This window comes from Ptychodera flava, chromosome 2 (genome assembly GCF_041260155.1).
Source record: "Ptychodera flava strain L36383 chromosome 2, AS_Pfla_20210202, whole genome shotgun sequence".
Lineage (NCBI taxonomy): Eukaryota > Metazoa > Hemichordata > Enteropneusta > Ptychoderidae > Ptychodera > Ptychodera flava.
In genome coordinates this window covers 3,144,042-3,161,805 of record NC_091929.1, presented here as the reverse complement: position 1 = coordinate 3,161,805, position 17,764 = coordinate 3,144,042, and the positions used below count along the sequence as shown (strand labels likewise).

The 17,764-nt window shown below is 36.5% G+C and overlaps 1 protein-coding gene across 2 annotated transcripts in view; it reads left to right on the top strand.

Moving 5' to 3' along the window:
* The window catches only part of LOC139151500 (juvenile hormone acid O-methyltransferase-like), a 41,985-nt gene continuing 24,221 nt past the window's right edge, over positions 1-17,764 (top strand). Inside the window, exons 1-5 of one of the 2 annotated variants that reach the window (XM_070724354.1) lie at positions 1-435; positions 3,829-4,035; positions 6,079-6,257; positions 6,984-7,128; positions 10,857-11,730. In XM_070724354.1, the coding sequence (XP_070580455.1) occupies positions 3,852-4,035; positions 6,079-6,257; positions 6,984-7,128; positions 10,857-11,020 (672 nt within the window). In that variant the 5' untranslated portion in view covers positions 1-435; positions 3,829-3,851 and the 3' untranslated portion in view covers positions 11,021-11,730. Of the gene's footprint in view, positions 436-3,828; positions 4,036-6,078; positions 6,390-6,983; positions 7,129-10,856 lie in introns of those variants that run through there. The other variant, XM_070724344.1, reaches the window with a different exon arrangement.

Sequence of the window (17,764 nt, the reverse complement as noted above, 5' to 3'; positions counted from 1 at the left end):
TACAATCAAAGTGCGCATGCGCTTCAAAATGTACGTTATTAGCAGCTCTGTTCTGCCACGGTCCATCCACAAAAGGACCGTGGTTTTGCCAGTGACGGTGACCCCAAAAAGTTTGCGCGTGCGCAGATGATTACGTGTCTCCGTCGCGTCGTTGGCAGCCTACGTTCACCGGACCAGCTCCCTGTAGGTCTGGTAGTTGTAGGTGTCGGCTTTTGTGTTGTAGGTGTCGGCTGAAATTATATAGTTGTCGACTCTTGAGTTGTCGGTGCCAGTTAAAATTTTGTTGTCGCAGCCGATGTTGTCCGTAAAATACGTGTAATAGTCGTCGCCGGTGCATACCTATGTAATTTTGGATTGGTTCAACTGTTGTTGCCGGGGGTCCCGCACGGCTTTCCATACAGTTTGCCTATATATTCGTCAGCTTGTAACCCGAAGGTAAGAGAACCTATATGATTCATGATCACGACAGCAAAAGTTGGTGAGGGCGTTTAAAGTTTGGTATTTCGCTAAATACATATCACCGCCTAGTGCAGCTTCAGTCGTCTCTCAAAAACGCTATTTGGGCGTTGGGTTAGGACATCAACCTCTTTGTGACCCAATTCTCACTTACATTGTAAATACACGCAACAATCGTCAATCGGTGAGGAGTAATGTTAATCAACCGTATTCATAGTGAACTATAATCAGGAGTAGTGATGTGTAGTGTTCGGTCTGATGTAATTTATCTGCTTATAGTCGTTCTTAGTTCAGTAAAAGGGTATTTTCAAAATCATTGTATAGAGATAGAGAAGACTATACTCGCTCAAGCATATTACTCTTAGTAGGCTATGTCGATATAAAATGTCAATTGTAGATGAATAAATTTTAAAGCCGATAATTTTGTTTATCTTGCGATGGTCATTATTTCTGTGTCTAGCCATTCTTTAGAAAATATCGCTATTAATCAATACTCCTTCAGCAAAATTGTTAATTTGATGATGCAAATAATCTATATGTAACATCAAAACCTAGGAAGAATATAGAGTAACAATGAAATGGGGATGGCGCCTTCACTGTCCGCCGAAGGGTGACCTTGCACACCGACATAACCTCAATTCTCATCAACGAACCTGTATTGTATATATAAATAGTGATAGCTCTGATTTTTCACATATTTTTGTTGTCTATCTTTGAGAACGCTCAGTCACTATGCCCGAGGGTTTGGCATTGTAAGTGACATTTCTGTTCAGCACTAGTCGTAATTAGGTTGTGTAAATTTGTGAATGTATTGTCATTTATTCTCTTCAGTCGCGTTTCTCTCTTCTGTTTTAAGCTCTCGTGTTGAACTTAATGTCAAGTATTTGTTGTGATTTATGATTTCAAGGTCTGATTTCTTGTATTTTTGTTACAGCTGAAGGTTTATTGCAATTTCAAGTCGACGCATGAAAAGCGAATTGGGGTTTAATCCCCCTCCCCCTAAACGAAGGAATTACGTTTTTGGTGCGTCAGCTTTTATGATATATGACCCTAAGGCAGCATTCACAAATACTTCTGGAGGGGGAGATTCCAAAGAAAATTCTAAGATTTTTTCAAATACCCCCTATAACAAACTCACAATGCATTCAAGTCCACCCTCTTTCTGACTTGAAATATTTTGAAAGGCCTCCTCGCTCAAAGGAAGGCAAAATGTTGACGATATAGTGGGTCGTCCAAAATATCACATCAGAATACATTATAGTCTAATTTCAGCAAACTATTTATATTTTTACCACAAAAACAAGCTATATTTTCTACATTTCTGTGTGTTTGATAATTCATGTAAATGTACTTTGCTTGAAGTGGCAGTTACAAAGTGTGTGCAAAAATTTTTGATTTTTGGATTTCATCGATTAACGTTGATTCACTACTATGAGAAATCTATGAACACATATTTTCCATTATATCATACCAGTATATTGATGGCGGAAATGCTGCGATCTGATTGGTCGAGACGCGATAACAACCATGGAATATTGGCGATATACCATGGCAGGCATGCGCACGAGCTCTCAGCTTGAGTACAAATCCGTTATTGACGTTCCACGCCAGAATTTCAATATACTGTTATGATATAATAGCGATAAATCACACCAGCAACGGTATACCACTCGATTTTGACCAGTTCACTTCATATATGCACTCGCTATCGCTCGTGCATATATGTCATGAACTCGTCAAAATCTCGTGGTATACCATTGCTTAAATATAAAACTATAAATATCTGATCATCTAAAGACGTTTGATAACTGATATGAATGCAGTTGATAGCATGGGGTGTCTACAAGTGCACATGTGTACAAGAAATTTTGGAATTTCACAGAAAATGTTGATTCACAAATATACATATTTGTGTATATGTTGTTTTTGTGCCTTAAAGGTCTACATTATATTCTTATGATAATGATAATGTAAAATCAGTGACTTTTCTGTATTTTAAGTGATCTAAATTATACAGAGGTGAAAATGGGAAATGATACTATTGATGACTCATCATGTGATTTCAAGAGATGCAAGCGTACTTTATGCATCACTTCAGTATGTAATCCTTTGACAATTACACCGACATGACTAATACGAAGTTTATAGACATCTTCAGAAAAATGATTGGTAATGAAGAAGTAAGAAAGTAAACTTCCTATTACCACTTCTCGTTTTTCTTTGTTATTTTAGAAATATATCAAAGAAATGAACAGTACAACTGCTGTTGTTATACTTAAAAACTTGCAAAATGTTTTAACAACACGTACAGATATATTGATGACCTGATTAATGTAGACAATCCAGACATATCAAATTACTGACATCATATTTTTCCCGATGAGTCTGAAATTAAAGAAATAACAGAGGGTAGGAACTCTGCTTCATATCTTAATGTGTTCCTACAAGTGGGTACTAATTGACTGCACACTAAGCTGTATGACACAAGGGATGATTTCGATTTTTAAATTGTAAATTATCCCCACTTGTCAATTAATATTCCGTCTGCACCTGCTTATGGTGTGTACGTGTCTGAACTTCTCAGATCTTGTAGGGCTTGTGATTCCTACGCTGATTTTCAAATGAGACACAGCTCATTGGTATCAAAACTAGTGAGACATGGATACTCACCAAAAGGAGTAAGTGAGGACTTTCAAAAAGTTCTATGGTCGACATGACGACATTGTGGCCAAATACGACACCTCGGTCACTCAAATGATTAGCGACAGCATTCCCGGCTTTGACTTATTACAGTGATTCATATACTGTATCACTTCATACAATTAAGACAATTTTGGGACCAATCCCTACGGGTGTAGCATGCTAGCAAGGTACGATTATACCCATTCCGGACACCTGGTCACTGATTCAGGATGGTCCTACTTCACTTTTTAAATCACACATGTCCCATAGACCTGGTAATGTGTTACATTGAATGAAAATGATTACTGAAGCAGTTTAATGTGCAGTTTAATGTTATAATACAAAAGACAGAGATGTATAGCTATTGTTTTCCATGAGGAATTCATTTTGCTTAAAGTGTGATTGGCGGCGTCACGTGGGAAGTTGACAGTATGATTACATGGTCATGAAATTTAAGTTTTCCTGATGAAGCTCGGGTGTAGGCATGTGTGACAATGGGTTAGCAATGGCAGTCACCATTTTGACAATTTGCGTACCAATAACGACTTCCAAACGATACTGTCACATTATTTTGTTACCATGCAATTTTGACGAAAGTTTGTTAAGTTTATAACCTTATACTCTTATGATCTTCAATGTAATATCAGAAAAGTGCTATGACAAGGCTATTTCATTTTGCCGTCATTAAAGATCGTTTACCTACCTGCAAGATTATGAATGACACCAATTGGGCGTGGTACGCAAACCACAGAGAGTTCCAACACACAGCCGGTCTAAAGTTGTTATCTTTATGGAGAGATGATTGGGAGAACGGAGATGTTGTTTTAGATATCGGCTGTGGAACTGGGGAACTGACGAAGACGATAGCACAGAGAGATAATGTCAAAACTGTCGTAGGTAAGATATCCGTATTGTATAAACATATAAGTGATGAAAACATGCCTTGTGAGATTAGATGTAATCACCATGTGAAGCCTAAATTCAGGTTTCACAAAAGAGATTATATCTTATCCTCTATTTAATGATCACAGGCCCGGAGGGGATCTTCAGTCCATTACCATATTGGTAGGCAAATCAAAAGCCAAATCAGCCTATTTATGGGGAAAAAAGTCTAATCTAAACCAGGCAAATGCGTTCGATATACTTGTAGACCAAACGATGTTTTTTAAAATGGCAACAACTGTAAATGCGGTACTAAGCAATGAAGAAATCGCTCTCTAGATATCATCGAATGGTACATTGCCAAGAATCAGAGATTGTTGTTACAGAGGTCATTCACTTTGGCATCAATTCTGCATACAGGTCAATGATTACGTTCAGAATTGTGAACTATGTCCGATGGCGATACGGATGTGAGAAATCAAACAAGTAAATAATTGTTCTAGTTTTTATGGTCTTTGCAATTGATATGAACCTTGGCGATAAATACATCATCACTAAGGAGGGACACTAATGATGAGATGATAAGTGCATGTAATAACCATTGTAAAGATTGTATATAGTAGGTGTCATGGAAGTGATGCAACTCATTTAACGCTATCGTTTTTACTGACTAAATGAAAGTTAGTCATTGATCAGTTAGTTAAATTGTCCAATTGAGAATGAGTTTCACACGATGCCGCGCCACTGTCTATTACTGCATGTACATGTCTTTTTTCCAAACAGAATAGACAGTTCAATCAGTCTCCAATCTTAAAAGAATCTTTATGTACCGACGTTTCGGTGACGCTCAGTCACCTTGTCTTCACTAATAAAAAGAAAGTAATACATAACGATAAAATTCAACAATGCTAAAACTGCAAAAGTTAAATACAGTACAATGGGTGACTAAAACGAATTGCAAAACTTCAGAGAGTGAGTAAAAATTACAAATAAAATTTCCCATCTCCAGGACACCCTCGATGCTCTTTTGTTTACCTCTCTCCTGGTTTACTAAGGAGCTCTTTGCCCTACCCTTTCCGAACCAATAGTCCTAGGGGGTCCGCCACTCCCACTTATCAGTATTTGATATCCAGCTGGACAGGCTTTCACACGGGCCTTTTTACGCATATGTGAAGGTCAGTTATAACCCAAACTTTTACCTGTTTTATTTTCTTAGGTACAGAATTTCAGCATACAGACTATGTTCTTAGCATTTCTCTACCCAAACCAAATTTTATTTGTAATTTTTACTCACTCTCCGAAGTTTTGCAATCCTTTTTAGTCACCCATTGTACTGTATTTTAACTGTTGCAGTATTTAGCATTGTTGAATTTTAGCGTTGTTTATTGCTTTCTTCTTATCAGTGTTACCCTGAAGAAGGTGACTTGAGCGTCACCGAAACGTCGGTACATAAAGATTCTTTGAAGATTGGAGACTGGTTGAACCGTCTATTCTTTTGCTTCACACTATTATGGTTTTTGCACATTCCCGCCCTCCAACAGTGACTTCAATAGTTGTAGTTGGACTGACTCTCCTAGGAACACTAAATCTCTTTTTTCCTTACCTGGACAGGTGGACAAAATTGTACCCGAGGTTGTCTGAAGCAGTGTTTAGCGATTTATTCATTAATTCTATTAAGTTTGTGTGCAATGTACAATATTGTATGTGTGTGCTAGTACTTTACGGCCTCTACATCACTTGAAGGGATCGCTGTTAGAAAATTGTAACAAATTAGGTTGCGTATTTCAGGGTGAAGATTTATTAAGTGTTTTTAGCAGTTATGTCTTCACTAGGTGGCTAGGTGCCGTACGTTAAGATTTCGAATCCGATTGAGAATCAAATGATGAAATTTGATTTTCTTCACATATTTTTGCGCGACAAAGTCTGCATATTTAGCTACATACTCGCAAAGAGCAATACACTGCTGTGTAACAGTTTTCCATGCCATATTTGTGGCAACATGTATCTGATAACAGGCTTACAACTCAAACAACATAGTGAACATTTCTATTTTTTCAGGTATTGACATCTCTGCTAATGCTATTAAATTTGCAAGTAAGAACAACTCTGTCGATGGTAAGACAAAATATCTTGTTGGTGACTCAATGCTTCTTCCCGAGACATTCAGTCACTTTGAAAATACTTTTACAAAAGTGTACTGTATGGCTGCTCTCCATTGGATGGAAGACAAACAGAAGGTATTTCAAAATGCTCGCTGGTGTCTGAAGGAAAATGGTTCATTTTTAGTGCATGTTCTTCGAAGCGAAAACGCCTTGACGGATGTTTATTACAAGAGTGCAGAACTGCCTAAATGGATGAAATACTTAAAGGTCTGAAAATTTGATTATTTAGACAATTTAGACTTTTACAAAAATAATTATTTAAGCACTTTTTATGATCTTCGCCGTTTTAACAATTTAAAGCTCTTGAGAATATCGTATTAAAATAATTTGATTCAGTATGCCCAGAAAGAAACTGGCAAAAAACTGTCTGATCCAAACATTGAAGTTAAGATAAAGGTCAAAGTATACATCATCACATACTTCAGTCATTTGCACACAAAGCTTTGCACATTTTCATATAAATGAAAGCTTTGAAATGGATTGGTTTGATCTTATCGTAGTATTATGTGCCAAGCAGGGCTGTCTTATGCAGACGGAAATCGGCTCATAGCCAGTCAACATCGGAATAAAGTTGCTGACCTTGACCCCCCAACACTTGTGCCTGTCTGTATGTTGTCAGTATAGGCATCATTTAAGTGAACAATAATACTTGTTTTATTGTAGTTTAAATGGGCCGGAAGATATCAGTTAAAGGAAATGAAACATTTCTTTGCGATTGCTTTATGTATTACACACGATGAAGTACTTTTTGACCAATTTTCAAACATTCATTTGCAATTTTTATTTTTTACCAATAAACAGGATTTTCAGCCAACGTTTTTTCCACTTGTTGGAACTTTGGAAAGTTTACAGGATTTGATTTCACAGAGTGGTTATAAGAAATACCCTTATACTATCGAACCATACAGCTACAGCATTTCAGCGAACACGAAAGACAAATATACAGGTAACATGTTTTTACGCACTCTCTCACTGAGAGCTCTCACTTTATACACACACACACACACACACACACACACACATATATATATATATATATATATATATATATATATATATATATATATATATATATATATATATATATATATATATATACTGCACATTATTAATTGCTGACATCGCAAATCTATGCTTAAACAATTGCTTTGAATCTACCAAGATCGGTTGGCTTACATAACTGTACATACATTATTTACATATGATCAATTATGTTTTTGGACTTTCCATTGATAGATCGAAAAAATGTCAGCAAAGGGTCTTTCTCGAGTTTGTTGCTACATAGTCAAAATTGGCGTTACAATCCGATGAGCAGCACGGGGTGTGTATGGCGTGAAATAAGAAACGACCTCAGTGTATTACCAATTGCATAAAATCAATAATTTTATAAGAATTAAATTAATGCTTACATGGAAAAGGACCCTTTTGTACTCGGTAGTGACAAAGTTACTATTGATCGATCTCAAAAAAGTAACATGTAAATACCTTTGAATAATGCCTGAGAATATTCAGCAGTTCTACAATAATATTACATTACTGCTGATGTACCACACATTCGATTAAGTTCCTTTGAACGCGAATTATCAATATGAACAAGTGGATTTGATTCTACTCATACATACATAAAAGCTATATCAACACACTTGGTCTAACATTATTGTACATTAGACTTGCATTCAGACCTTCGTCATCAGGATCCCTCATATCTCGCCTGGGTCTTTGTGCATTGCAACGGCAGACGACAATAAACTTTTTGTCGTATTCATTTTCGTTTTGGTAGCGGAGTCGCTTGTTGCATTTGTTAAGATTTCTGCTCGTGTTTCTGGTCAATTAAGTTATCTGAATTTGCTTGTCAAGTGCATTGCTGATGTATTTACATTAATCCATTTTATAAGTTTTTAATAAACTGATGATGGCACTTATTCAAATATTCAAAGCTATACAAGGAAAAGTTATACTCTTAGACAAGCAATTTCTTGGTATCGCTCGCATGCCGCAAAGACAAAAATTACACACTAACAATATGCTGCTCTTCTCTCATTCTGCTTCTCAAATTTTCAACGAATTTCTCATCAATTGGTTTGAGACCTGCTAAAAACTTTGTACCACAATAAAAATAAACAGAACTTCAAAAATCGTGAAAATAATGTGGAATAGCCACAGGAATCAGCTGAGAACTGCATAAGTGAAGAAATACGCTTAAAAGGCTGACAATTTTCACTGGTGTCACCTGCTGCAGAGAATTTCCGCTGGTTTTTTCGGGGATTTTTCGGAGAACTTACCTGTTGCGAATGCGGATTTCCGGACTGGGATTAATCACATTTTGATGCAGACTTTCCTATCACCCAGGAACAGCAATCTTTTTTAATTGTCACAGATAAATCGAAGTGACCGATATTAATGTTCGTCATCTTCTGCTTATCAAATGTACCAACAACATCAAGTCTTTTTAAAAAGTTGAGCCTCTGACATTTTCTAATCAAGCCGAGAATTTTGTAATATAAATTATCAAGATATGCAATCGTTGTCCTGAATTTTCCTAAAAGTACATGTCTGTTTATCCTTCAAAGCTTACAGTATTCTAATTCTACAGAAAAACATAACAAATATTGCTTTCTTACATACTATGATAATTCTATTCACTTAATATGACTGTTGCTATACACTTATAAACTTCTGGCTTTCGTCATTAATAATTCCACCTATAGCCAGTCCACAGGCTACATAAACATGTTTCAATAGTTTCTAAGTCGATGAAGGTGCATACGAATCTAGAAACTGTCGTATGCTCCCCGACATACCGTTCAAAATCGTCGTCTGTAAATTACATTTGTGTCTCTGCCACCAGCGTGGTGACTTCTTTCTTTTTGGAATCATGAATTATCGTTGTTCACGAAATGCCTCTTTTTCTAAGGCTCGGTCATGCGTTTATATTACGTCACTATCACGTCCTACCAATATTTAGGCTAAAGTGATCCACATGTAAAATCCATTGCATGTAAAATTGCCACCAAACCAATTATTCCTATTGCTAACAAACTTGTGTAACTGCTTATATTATGGTCTTCCAGAATAATGTTTTTCTGCTTGAGACAATCCTGGGTAGCAGTGGCCCTGTAACTGCAGTTTCTAGTTTAAGAGACCAGTAGTTGCTGTCATTCTACATCTCTAAGATCATATCTTCGGGAAGGTCAAGAAACTATTTTCGTGCTAAAGCCGTTCTCCTATTTCGCCTACAACGCCACTATTGACTCTTGCCTGTGCCCTGAGGACACTATAAACATAAACAAAGGTGATATTAGACGACCATGCGAGACTGGTCGAAGAGAAACCTTTACTCTTCTGCAATACAAATTGCCATTCCCGTCAGTATTTTCATCAAATATATTCTTGCTCTCATATTTGTCGGTCTTTCTGACTCGTGATTCCTGATTTTTTAATTATATATGTGGTGAAAAAAGTGACGGCCATCGTATGTAAACCATGTCTCTGTCTCAATAATCAGTCATCTCACTATAATTGAGACCATTTTGGGCAAAATGCTTGATATACAACAACAAACACACATACACTGGCCTACCCAGAATAAAATACATGTTCCAACTATTCAAGATAACCCAAGCCTACCCTCAATACAAATACATGAACACACAATGGAGGATGACCCGGGCCTATCCAGAATACGAAACAGATACAGACTATTTGTATTGATGATAGGCCTAGGTCATCTTCCATAGTGTATACATGTTTTGTATTTTAGATAGGCCTGAACATTCCTCATATTATGTGCATGTACGTGTATTGTGGATGGGTCTGGGTCATCTTCCATTGCATGTATGTACTTTGGCTATATACCTGGGTCGTCTTCCATACCGTGTACATGTATTTGTATTGACGACTGGCTTGGCTCATCTTCCATACTGTGTACATATGCAGGGGCATCTTCCATACTGTGTTCATGCAGGGGCATCTTCAATACTGTGTACATGTATTTGTATTCTGAATAGGCCTCGGTCATCTTCAATAGTGTGTACATGTATTTGTATTGTGGATAGGCCAGGGTCATCTCCGTAGCGTGTACATGTATTTGCGGATCTAAGGCCTGGGTCACCTTCTGTCATTAAGTGAACATGTACTGAGTAATTGTATAGTGGATTGGCCTGGGTCGTCTTATTTGCATAGGTCATAACATTTGCATGAAGATAGGCCAGGGACGTCGTCCAGTTGAAGGTTTACCGCGCTGCGGCTAGGAACATAGCGGAGCAGGCGCATCAGGTAGAGTTCGTGAAGCTGCTAACATAATTTACAACACTGCCAAGAATGTTGTAAGAAATTAAAAAGAGTTTAAACTAGAAAGATGCAAACCCAAGCTGTAGTGAGTCGAAGAAAACAACTTGCAAGAAGTACTGGTGATCGCATCTCTATTCTGTCAATGAAGCATCGCATAGCTATATAAAAAGCGCACTATCGTACGCAACTTCACCCTTGTTGTTACACATTTCTTCTCTAAATATGTTTGTCGAGACTCTTTGTGTAGACCACTAAAGTAGTCTTACATTATGAGATTCCTGCCCTCTAAAATCCTTTCTAATGATACATTTTTAAAACATTTGTAAATTGTTCTCTTCATTTGGACACTACAATAATCAACTTTGCTTTATTCCATTCTATCAGCTTTTTTAAAACCCCTACTGACACACTTGGACTTCATACCAGCGGATTTGCATGATGAGTTTCTTGAAGACTGTTTTCAGATGTTTGGACGTGGATCAACCAACTCGGAAGACAGTGTTTTCAGTTGGGTTTTTAATGGATTCGACGTAAAACTGATAAAGTAGAATCATACTGGACTTAAGTCATTCGAAATTATGAAATATTTTTATCAAAGCTATCACAATCGATTGACTTGAAAGAAGCTAGTTAAATCTGCCAAACATTACATGTAAGGAAGGGATAACACTGTTAATATGTATTTATTAATGTCGACCAACGGTACTTATTAGAAATGTATCTAATTTTTTTTCAAGCTTATGATGCAAAGAAGAGTTATTATTATTATTATTATTTACCAGAACTTACTAATGTAATTATATAAGTTTATGTCGTCCCAAAAGATCGTCGTATACGACTTAGTATAGCGACTCGGATTTCAGATAAAAAGCCTCATTGTGGCTTGAAGTCAGACATTTTACTGAAAAATAAGAGCGATAATTGGCAAATTTAGTAAATCAGGAGCAAATCAGAAAGGATACTGTTTGGACAGGATTACATCTATCCGTGTATTCCGGAAGCTATTTGACCATTGGGAACGTATTCCGTATAGTAATGACGATACATAGCAGGAAACTAATGTTCAGTTGCGCTTTTTCGTGACATGTCATATCAGGTTGTATGGGTTACTTTATTTGCAGACGATTATCTAATATCGCCTTGTTCATAAATTATAAGGTTGTATAAGTGGTACCTATTAATCTTTCATGGGCTGTTATTGTAGACTCACTCTTTATTGTACTGGCAATAAAATACCAACTTACTTACTTTATAGCCATTCTTGATTCCGGCCTTTCTTTCATCCATACAATATTTGAGCACTACCCACCATACAAGTTTATTCCCTCTACCAAGTGATCGAGCATTTTTCCCTGAGTGAAAAAAACATAAGAGGAATTCTTTTTTGATGATTTCTACAAGACAATTTCCATATTGTATAAACCAAAACACCGTGTAGATGCCACGTTTGTCATGATTCAGCATATGATGGCTTTTCAATTTTCTATCGTTTACGTTGGTTTACGAGTTTCAATTTTCATTTTTAAGCAAATAAAACCGGCTAACGACGTCATAGCTATATGCTCAAGGAGATTTTAAAACTTTTCATGATAAATTCATAATATTTTTTGTTTACAAAAGTCAGATTACGCATATTGCATCCGTTCAACAATAACTTAGTTTGCACTGTGATTTCTTTGTTGCAATAATGGCTGGTTGAAGTTTTATCTGTACCACAACCACAAAGCAGATTAAGTTGTACCAAAAAAGGCCGTGGCTCACAAATTCCAGAAAAGTGTCAACAAACTCTCCAAGTCATCAGACGAGATTATTACACAGATGAATAATGCTTACAATAAATGTAATCCCTATTATAAAGAGTTGTGATGACAATGTAGTGGAGTAAAAGCGGTTACTTCTTGGATGTTACTTGCAAAATGTTCTCTGAAGGTCGAGAAATGTCGATTTTTTTTGTTATTTAGGACACGTGCCTCCATGAAATTATACTGTTGTTTTCATAGCGCAGCGCTTAAGCCTCTAACAAAGATGCAACTTCGTTCGAATGTTATCAAATATATAACAAGTAAAGGTAATTTTCGGAAGGTTTATGTTTCCAACCGCCATGTCACGGTGCAAGTTATGACCTTGCACTGACGCAAAGTCTCTTACATAGAGCAGTCGAACTTTGAAAATGTCTATTGTGCAGGCCATAAGATCGTGACAAAAGTTACCGAAGATTAGGGAAGTGTTCCGTTCTCGTCATCTGGGATGAAAAAGCGTGCACAACAATGGAACTAATGCTGTTAATCTTAAACAAATTTTGCTAATAAGCAAAGGTTTTAAAATGCGAAAATCGTACATGAATTTATGAGGAACTTCCTTTGAAAAGTGTATTCTAAGTTTACTCTGATGAGAGGCTAGATTTCCAATGAGGAATGGTGAAGTCAAGGTTTTGGCCATAGTATGCTCTGATTGAGGAGTGTCACTGAATGGATTGAGGAGTGTCACTGAATGGATACATAGTACTCTATTATATATTTTTCAAAACAATTTTATACTGACTCTTTTCAATGGAACATTTCCAGCCCTTACCCGGGAAGTAGCTTACACATCCCGAACAAATAAAAACATTTGTCAATGTATAACTGTCAATCCATGCGAAAAGTTACCAGGCACTTGAAGTTCGACGATCGCGAGATTTTTCCTTCACACACCGTAGAAGTCACTGTGCTGACGAGTGAGAAATGCACTCACTCACACTAGTGAACTACATGGTCTTTAGTGTTTGGTCTCATGTAATCTATCTGCTTAAGAGCCAAGGACAAAGTCGTCATTTGTTACACGTACGCCATGCTCGCTCAGCATGTTATACTTACTATTTGGAACTATGCTAACTATTCTTTCAGTACCAGTATATGAAGAGCGTTAAGTAAGCAGTTGACTATGTCATGACATCCATATGATATTTTAGTATAGTTCTGAGTGAAAGCATGTGTGATAATGGGGTACCACTGTCAATCATCATTTTAACAATGTGCGTACCGATAATGACCTCCAAACGATAGTGTCACAAATTGCTACCATGCAGGTTTTGACATAAAGTTTTCAAAAGTTTATATTATTATAGCCTCTGCAGTATGTTTCGAGTATATTGATTCCCGTTACTATTATATCTATATGTCACAATCTTCAATATAACATACTTTTTTATGGCCAGAAAAAGTGCTATTTCATAGCTGTCCCCTGTTCACAAAGCGCCACATAAAAAGTCGTTTCCATGTAAATGGTACATTCAATTGATGCCATCCTACACCTATTGTGATATTGGATAAACTGAATATATATGAACACGTAGGCTTACATACCTTTTACCCGAGAATATGCCAGAATACTGAGATCAGAAATATTACAGACAAGGTCAAGGTACGGCAATTATCTGCAATATGTGCCGCCATTGCGAGTCCTTTGTTTTGTCTATGGTAGGTATGATGTTATTCCAGTTTTGAATATTGTCCTCGATGATCGAACCTCGATTCCTCTAGTAGACCTAGGTGACCTGACGCATGGTCCATTCACAGCGGCATACTCATCCGCAATCCTGAAACGGACGATGAAACTGATGCTTGTGTCGTCGGCCTTGAGGTGAAACTATGCTTTTTGCAAAGTCGATGTAAGCTATCTTGATGATTCAAGACTCATTCAACTTGCGGTAGAAGTTAGTATAGATAAAACAAACTTCTCATTAGAATTTTGTACAAATTTGATTAAGAGGAAACCATAATGGCAAATTGATTCTGTGGCGACATTATCGAATGTTATGTTTTCGATGACGTTAAGGTAGCATGGGCCTCTAAAGTAAAAAACAAACGTATGCTGAAACTGTCCTTCAACCAAAACTCTTACCAAAGCAAGAATAAAAATCAGGGGTCATCGTGCAAAGTTCGGCACCAAAGAAACAAATATTTGACATTTACCGATATTTTAAAATTCAAAATGGCGACCATCTCTGTGTCAATGTCAACAAATGTTCGATTGTCGAATAAATAGGACGGTGAAAAGTTTTGATGCTCCGAATCTTTGAAAATAAATTGAGTCAGAATATTTGGCCCCCGAGGAGTTTTCTACCTTAAATGTTAGGATAGAAGTGGCATTCAATCGTGTACTGGACGACGTTTGCTCTGAGAACTTGATTAAAGGTATTGAAATCATTGGTTAGAGCGGTAAGGAAATTAGTTTGTAGATAAATTATATTATCTTTTTGTTTCTAGGCTCTTTGATGTAACCCATCGAAGTGCCAATGATAGGCTTTGTCATATTCGTTATTTTATCAGAAAAGAGTGCCGATCGGAGGATATATACAACTCAAAGTCATGAATGACAGCAATTGGGAGTGGTACTCAAACAACAGAGAGACTCAACAAAGTGTTGGTCTAGACTTGTTATCTCTATGGACTGATGACTGTAAGAACGGAGATGTTGTGCTTGATATCGCTGCGGAACTTGTGAATTGACAAGAATGATAGCAGAGTGAGACAATGTTAAATCTGTCTTAGGTAAAGTATTCGTGTGCTGGAAATATCTTTTAATAAGACCTACAATGTCTTGTACAAGTCGATTGTGAGCGAGGGACAACCTTGCTGGAATAATTACTTCGCCATCGAGTTTTTCACCTATCAACATGCTGATAAACAACAAAATGAGACCGAGAAAAAAATATGGCTTCGAGTCGTTGATTATCTATTTGGCTATGATCGTTAACTCTGAACAACGTAGACATCGTCGCTTAACAAAATATCTGCCATTTAAGTTAGTACGCGTCTCCTGATCGAAAGACTCAAACTTTTGCTCGAACTGTCCTAAAAGAAACTTTAAACCATTCTCTTTCGAAATAAAAATCATCGGGGGTCAAATATTGGTACTTTGACAACCACTTTCTGTAAATTTACTGACATTTGCAAATCATTTAGTGTAATTTTAATTCAATTCCCATTATTGTAATTTTCGATTTTTGCAAAAAAAAGCCGATTGAAACTTATGTTACTCTATGGTCGGCAAAATGAGTTCAAAAAAGTGACGGACCAAACAAGCATGAAAAACGTTTTAGAGCCCAAATATCTGTCCCAAGTCGCATTCTGGCTTAAATATTATCTCGCTGAAGACATCGTACATGCAACACTAGCCTTAACGTAACGTAACGAAAAGAAAAGAAAAGCAAGTCTCCGTGTTCCGTGTTATCCGGAATGATTACGTTGCTGATTTATGATGCGCCACCATATTCTCTTTAAATCACCGTATCACATTACACCTTTTTTGTTTATGGGCCGATCAAGATTTTGCAAACTGTTCCTTCTCCGAACGAATAAATATACTACGGAATGATAATTATGTGGTTTGTCAATACGGCCATTACTTTTAATAAATAGACAAAATGGATGAATTTCCGTTTTATTCCGCGGTCTTGCACAATATCGTCAAACGAAGAATTCATTTGATATCAAAGACACCATACGTCATTATCAGACGGAATATCGACACTGACACTTGCGTCTTAATGTACAACTCTGTAACTCAGCCTGTGTTTTAGTATTGTGGTATTATTTGGGTATCGATAGGTTACAGTCACTTCATCACATAGCAGCCCGTATTATTCTGAGTGATTTTACTAGAAATGGGCATCATTTTGTTAAAGCTGGGCCGTAGAACCGGCTACGCAGGACTGGATTACGATTTCGTCGAGACGTCGAGGTCATGTGTGTCACATGATGTTCAAGTGCCTAATCAAGGGGATGTTGTTCCTTCATATTTTAGAAACCATATTCGATTGTTATAAACCAACACATCAATACCAGACAAGGAATTCTCATTGATATACTCTACCCTCTTACAGAATAACTACGACATGTAAATACTTAATTTATTGTGCAATTAATTATTTCAACAGTTTACCTTCTGTTTTTCACGAGATCATTTCTTTACGGCAATTTAAAGAAATAATTCAGAAACAGCCTCCTACGTGATTTTTTGTCTTGGATTTTTGCAGTGTTGTTTTTTCATTGTCTACGTCTCACATTTTATTTGACGAGTGACTTTTATTTTTTGTTCTCGTTTTGTATTTTGCCTTTTATTCCTTTTAATGTATTTTGAGTTTTATTTATGAAAATATTTTATTTCATTTTATTTTACAATAGTCATCCCTGGAAATCAGTACATTTCAACTGAGGGAGCTAACCAATATAAATATAAATAAATAATTAAATAAATAAAATTAAAAGATAATTCATATTCTAATTTACAGGTGTTGACATTTCTGCTAATACTATTGAATTTGCAAGTAAGAACAATCCTGTTGATGGGAAGACTCAATATCTTGTTGGTGACGCTATGCGTCTTCCGGAGACCTATAGTCACTTTGAAAAGGCTTTTACAAAGGTTTACTGCAATGAAGCTCTCCATTGGATGGAAGACAAACAGACGGTGTTACGAAATGCTTTCTGGTGTCTGAAGGAAACTGGCTCGTTTGTACTTCATGTTGACCTATTCAAGAAATCCTTCTATAACGTTTATTACAAGAGCATAGAATTACCGAAATGGATGAAATACTTAAAGGTTGGTAGCTCGCACTGTACATCTTGAACTTTCAAAAAAATTATTCTTTGTCTGACATTTGCTTGGCAAAATTATCACCCAAGTAATAAAGAGATTAAAATCATATTTGTTAGCATGTCTATGAACAAACTTGCAATATACATTTCTAATTTCAAAATAACGATAAACTTACTTGGTTTTCGAATTCTCCGTATGTAATGCAGCATTTGTGTTATGGTAGTATAAGCCTCCAAAGTTAACGACTTTAATATTTGCTCAAACTTTACTAAATGAAACTTCCTACCAATTTCTTACCAAATCAGGAATGAAAATCAGGGATCACCAGTCAAATGTTGGTTCTAGGGAAAGAAATTACCAGACATTTACCGTTACTTGACATTCGAAATGGACGTTATCCCTGTGTTAACTCTATGAGAGAAAATAAAATACTCGATTTTAAAAAATAAAAATGTTGAAAGTTTTCTTACTCATAGAGTTGAAAATGACCTCCACAAGTGGTTAGATCAGAAAATAATTTTTAAACTTTTAGGGTCGGAATTTCTGTCCCCGGCCTTAAAGGCAACCACAGGAGAGTCTTCCCTCATCTGTATCATTTTACATCAAAAGTCATTCCCGAATATTTAAACATTTCAAATCTTAAGTCATACCATTTTCAACTGAAAATAAAACTTGAAAACGGATTTCTGAGACATGTATATTAAAAATGC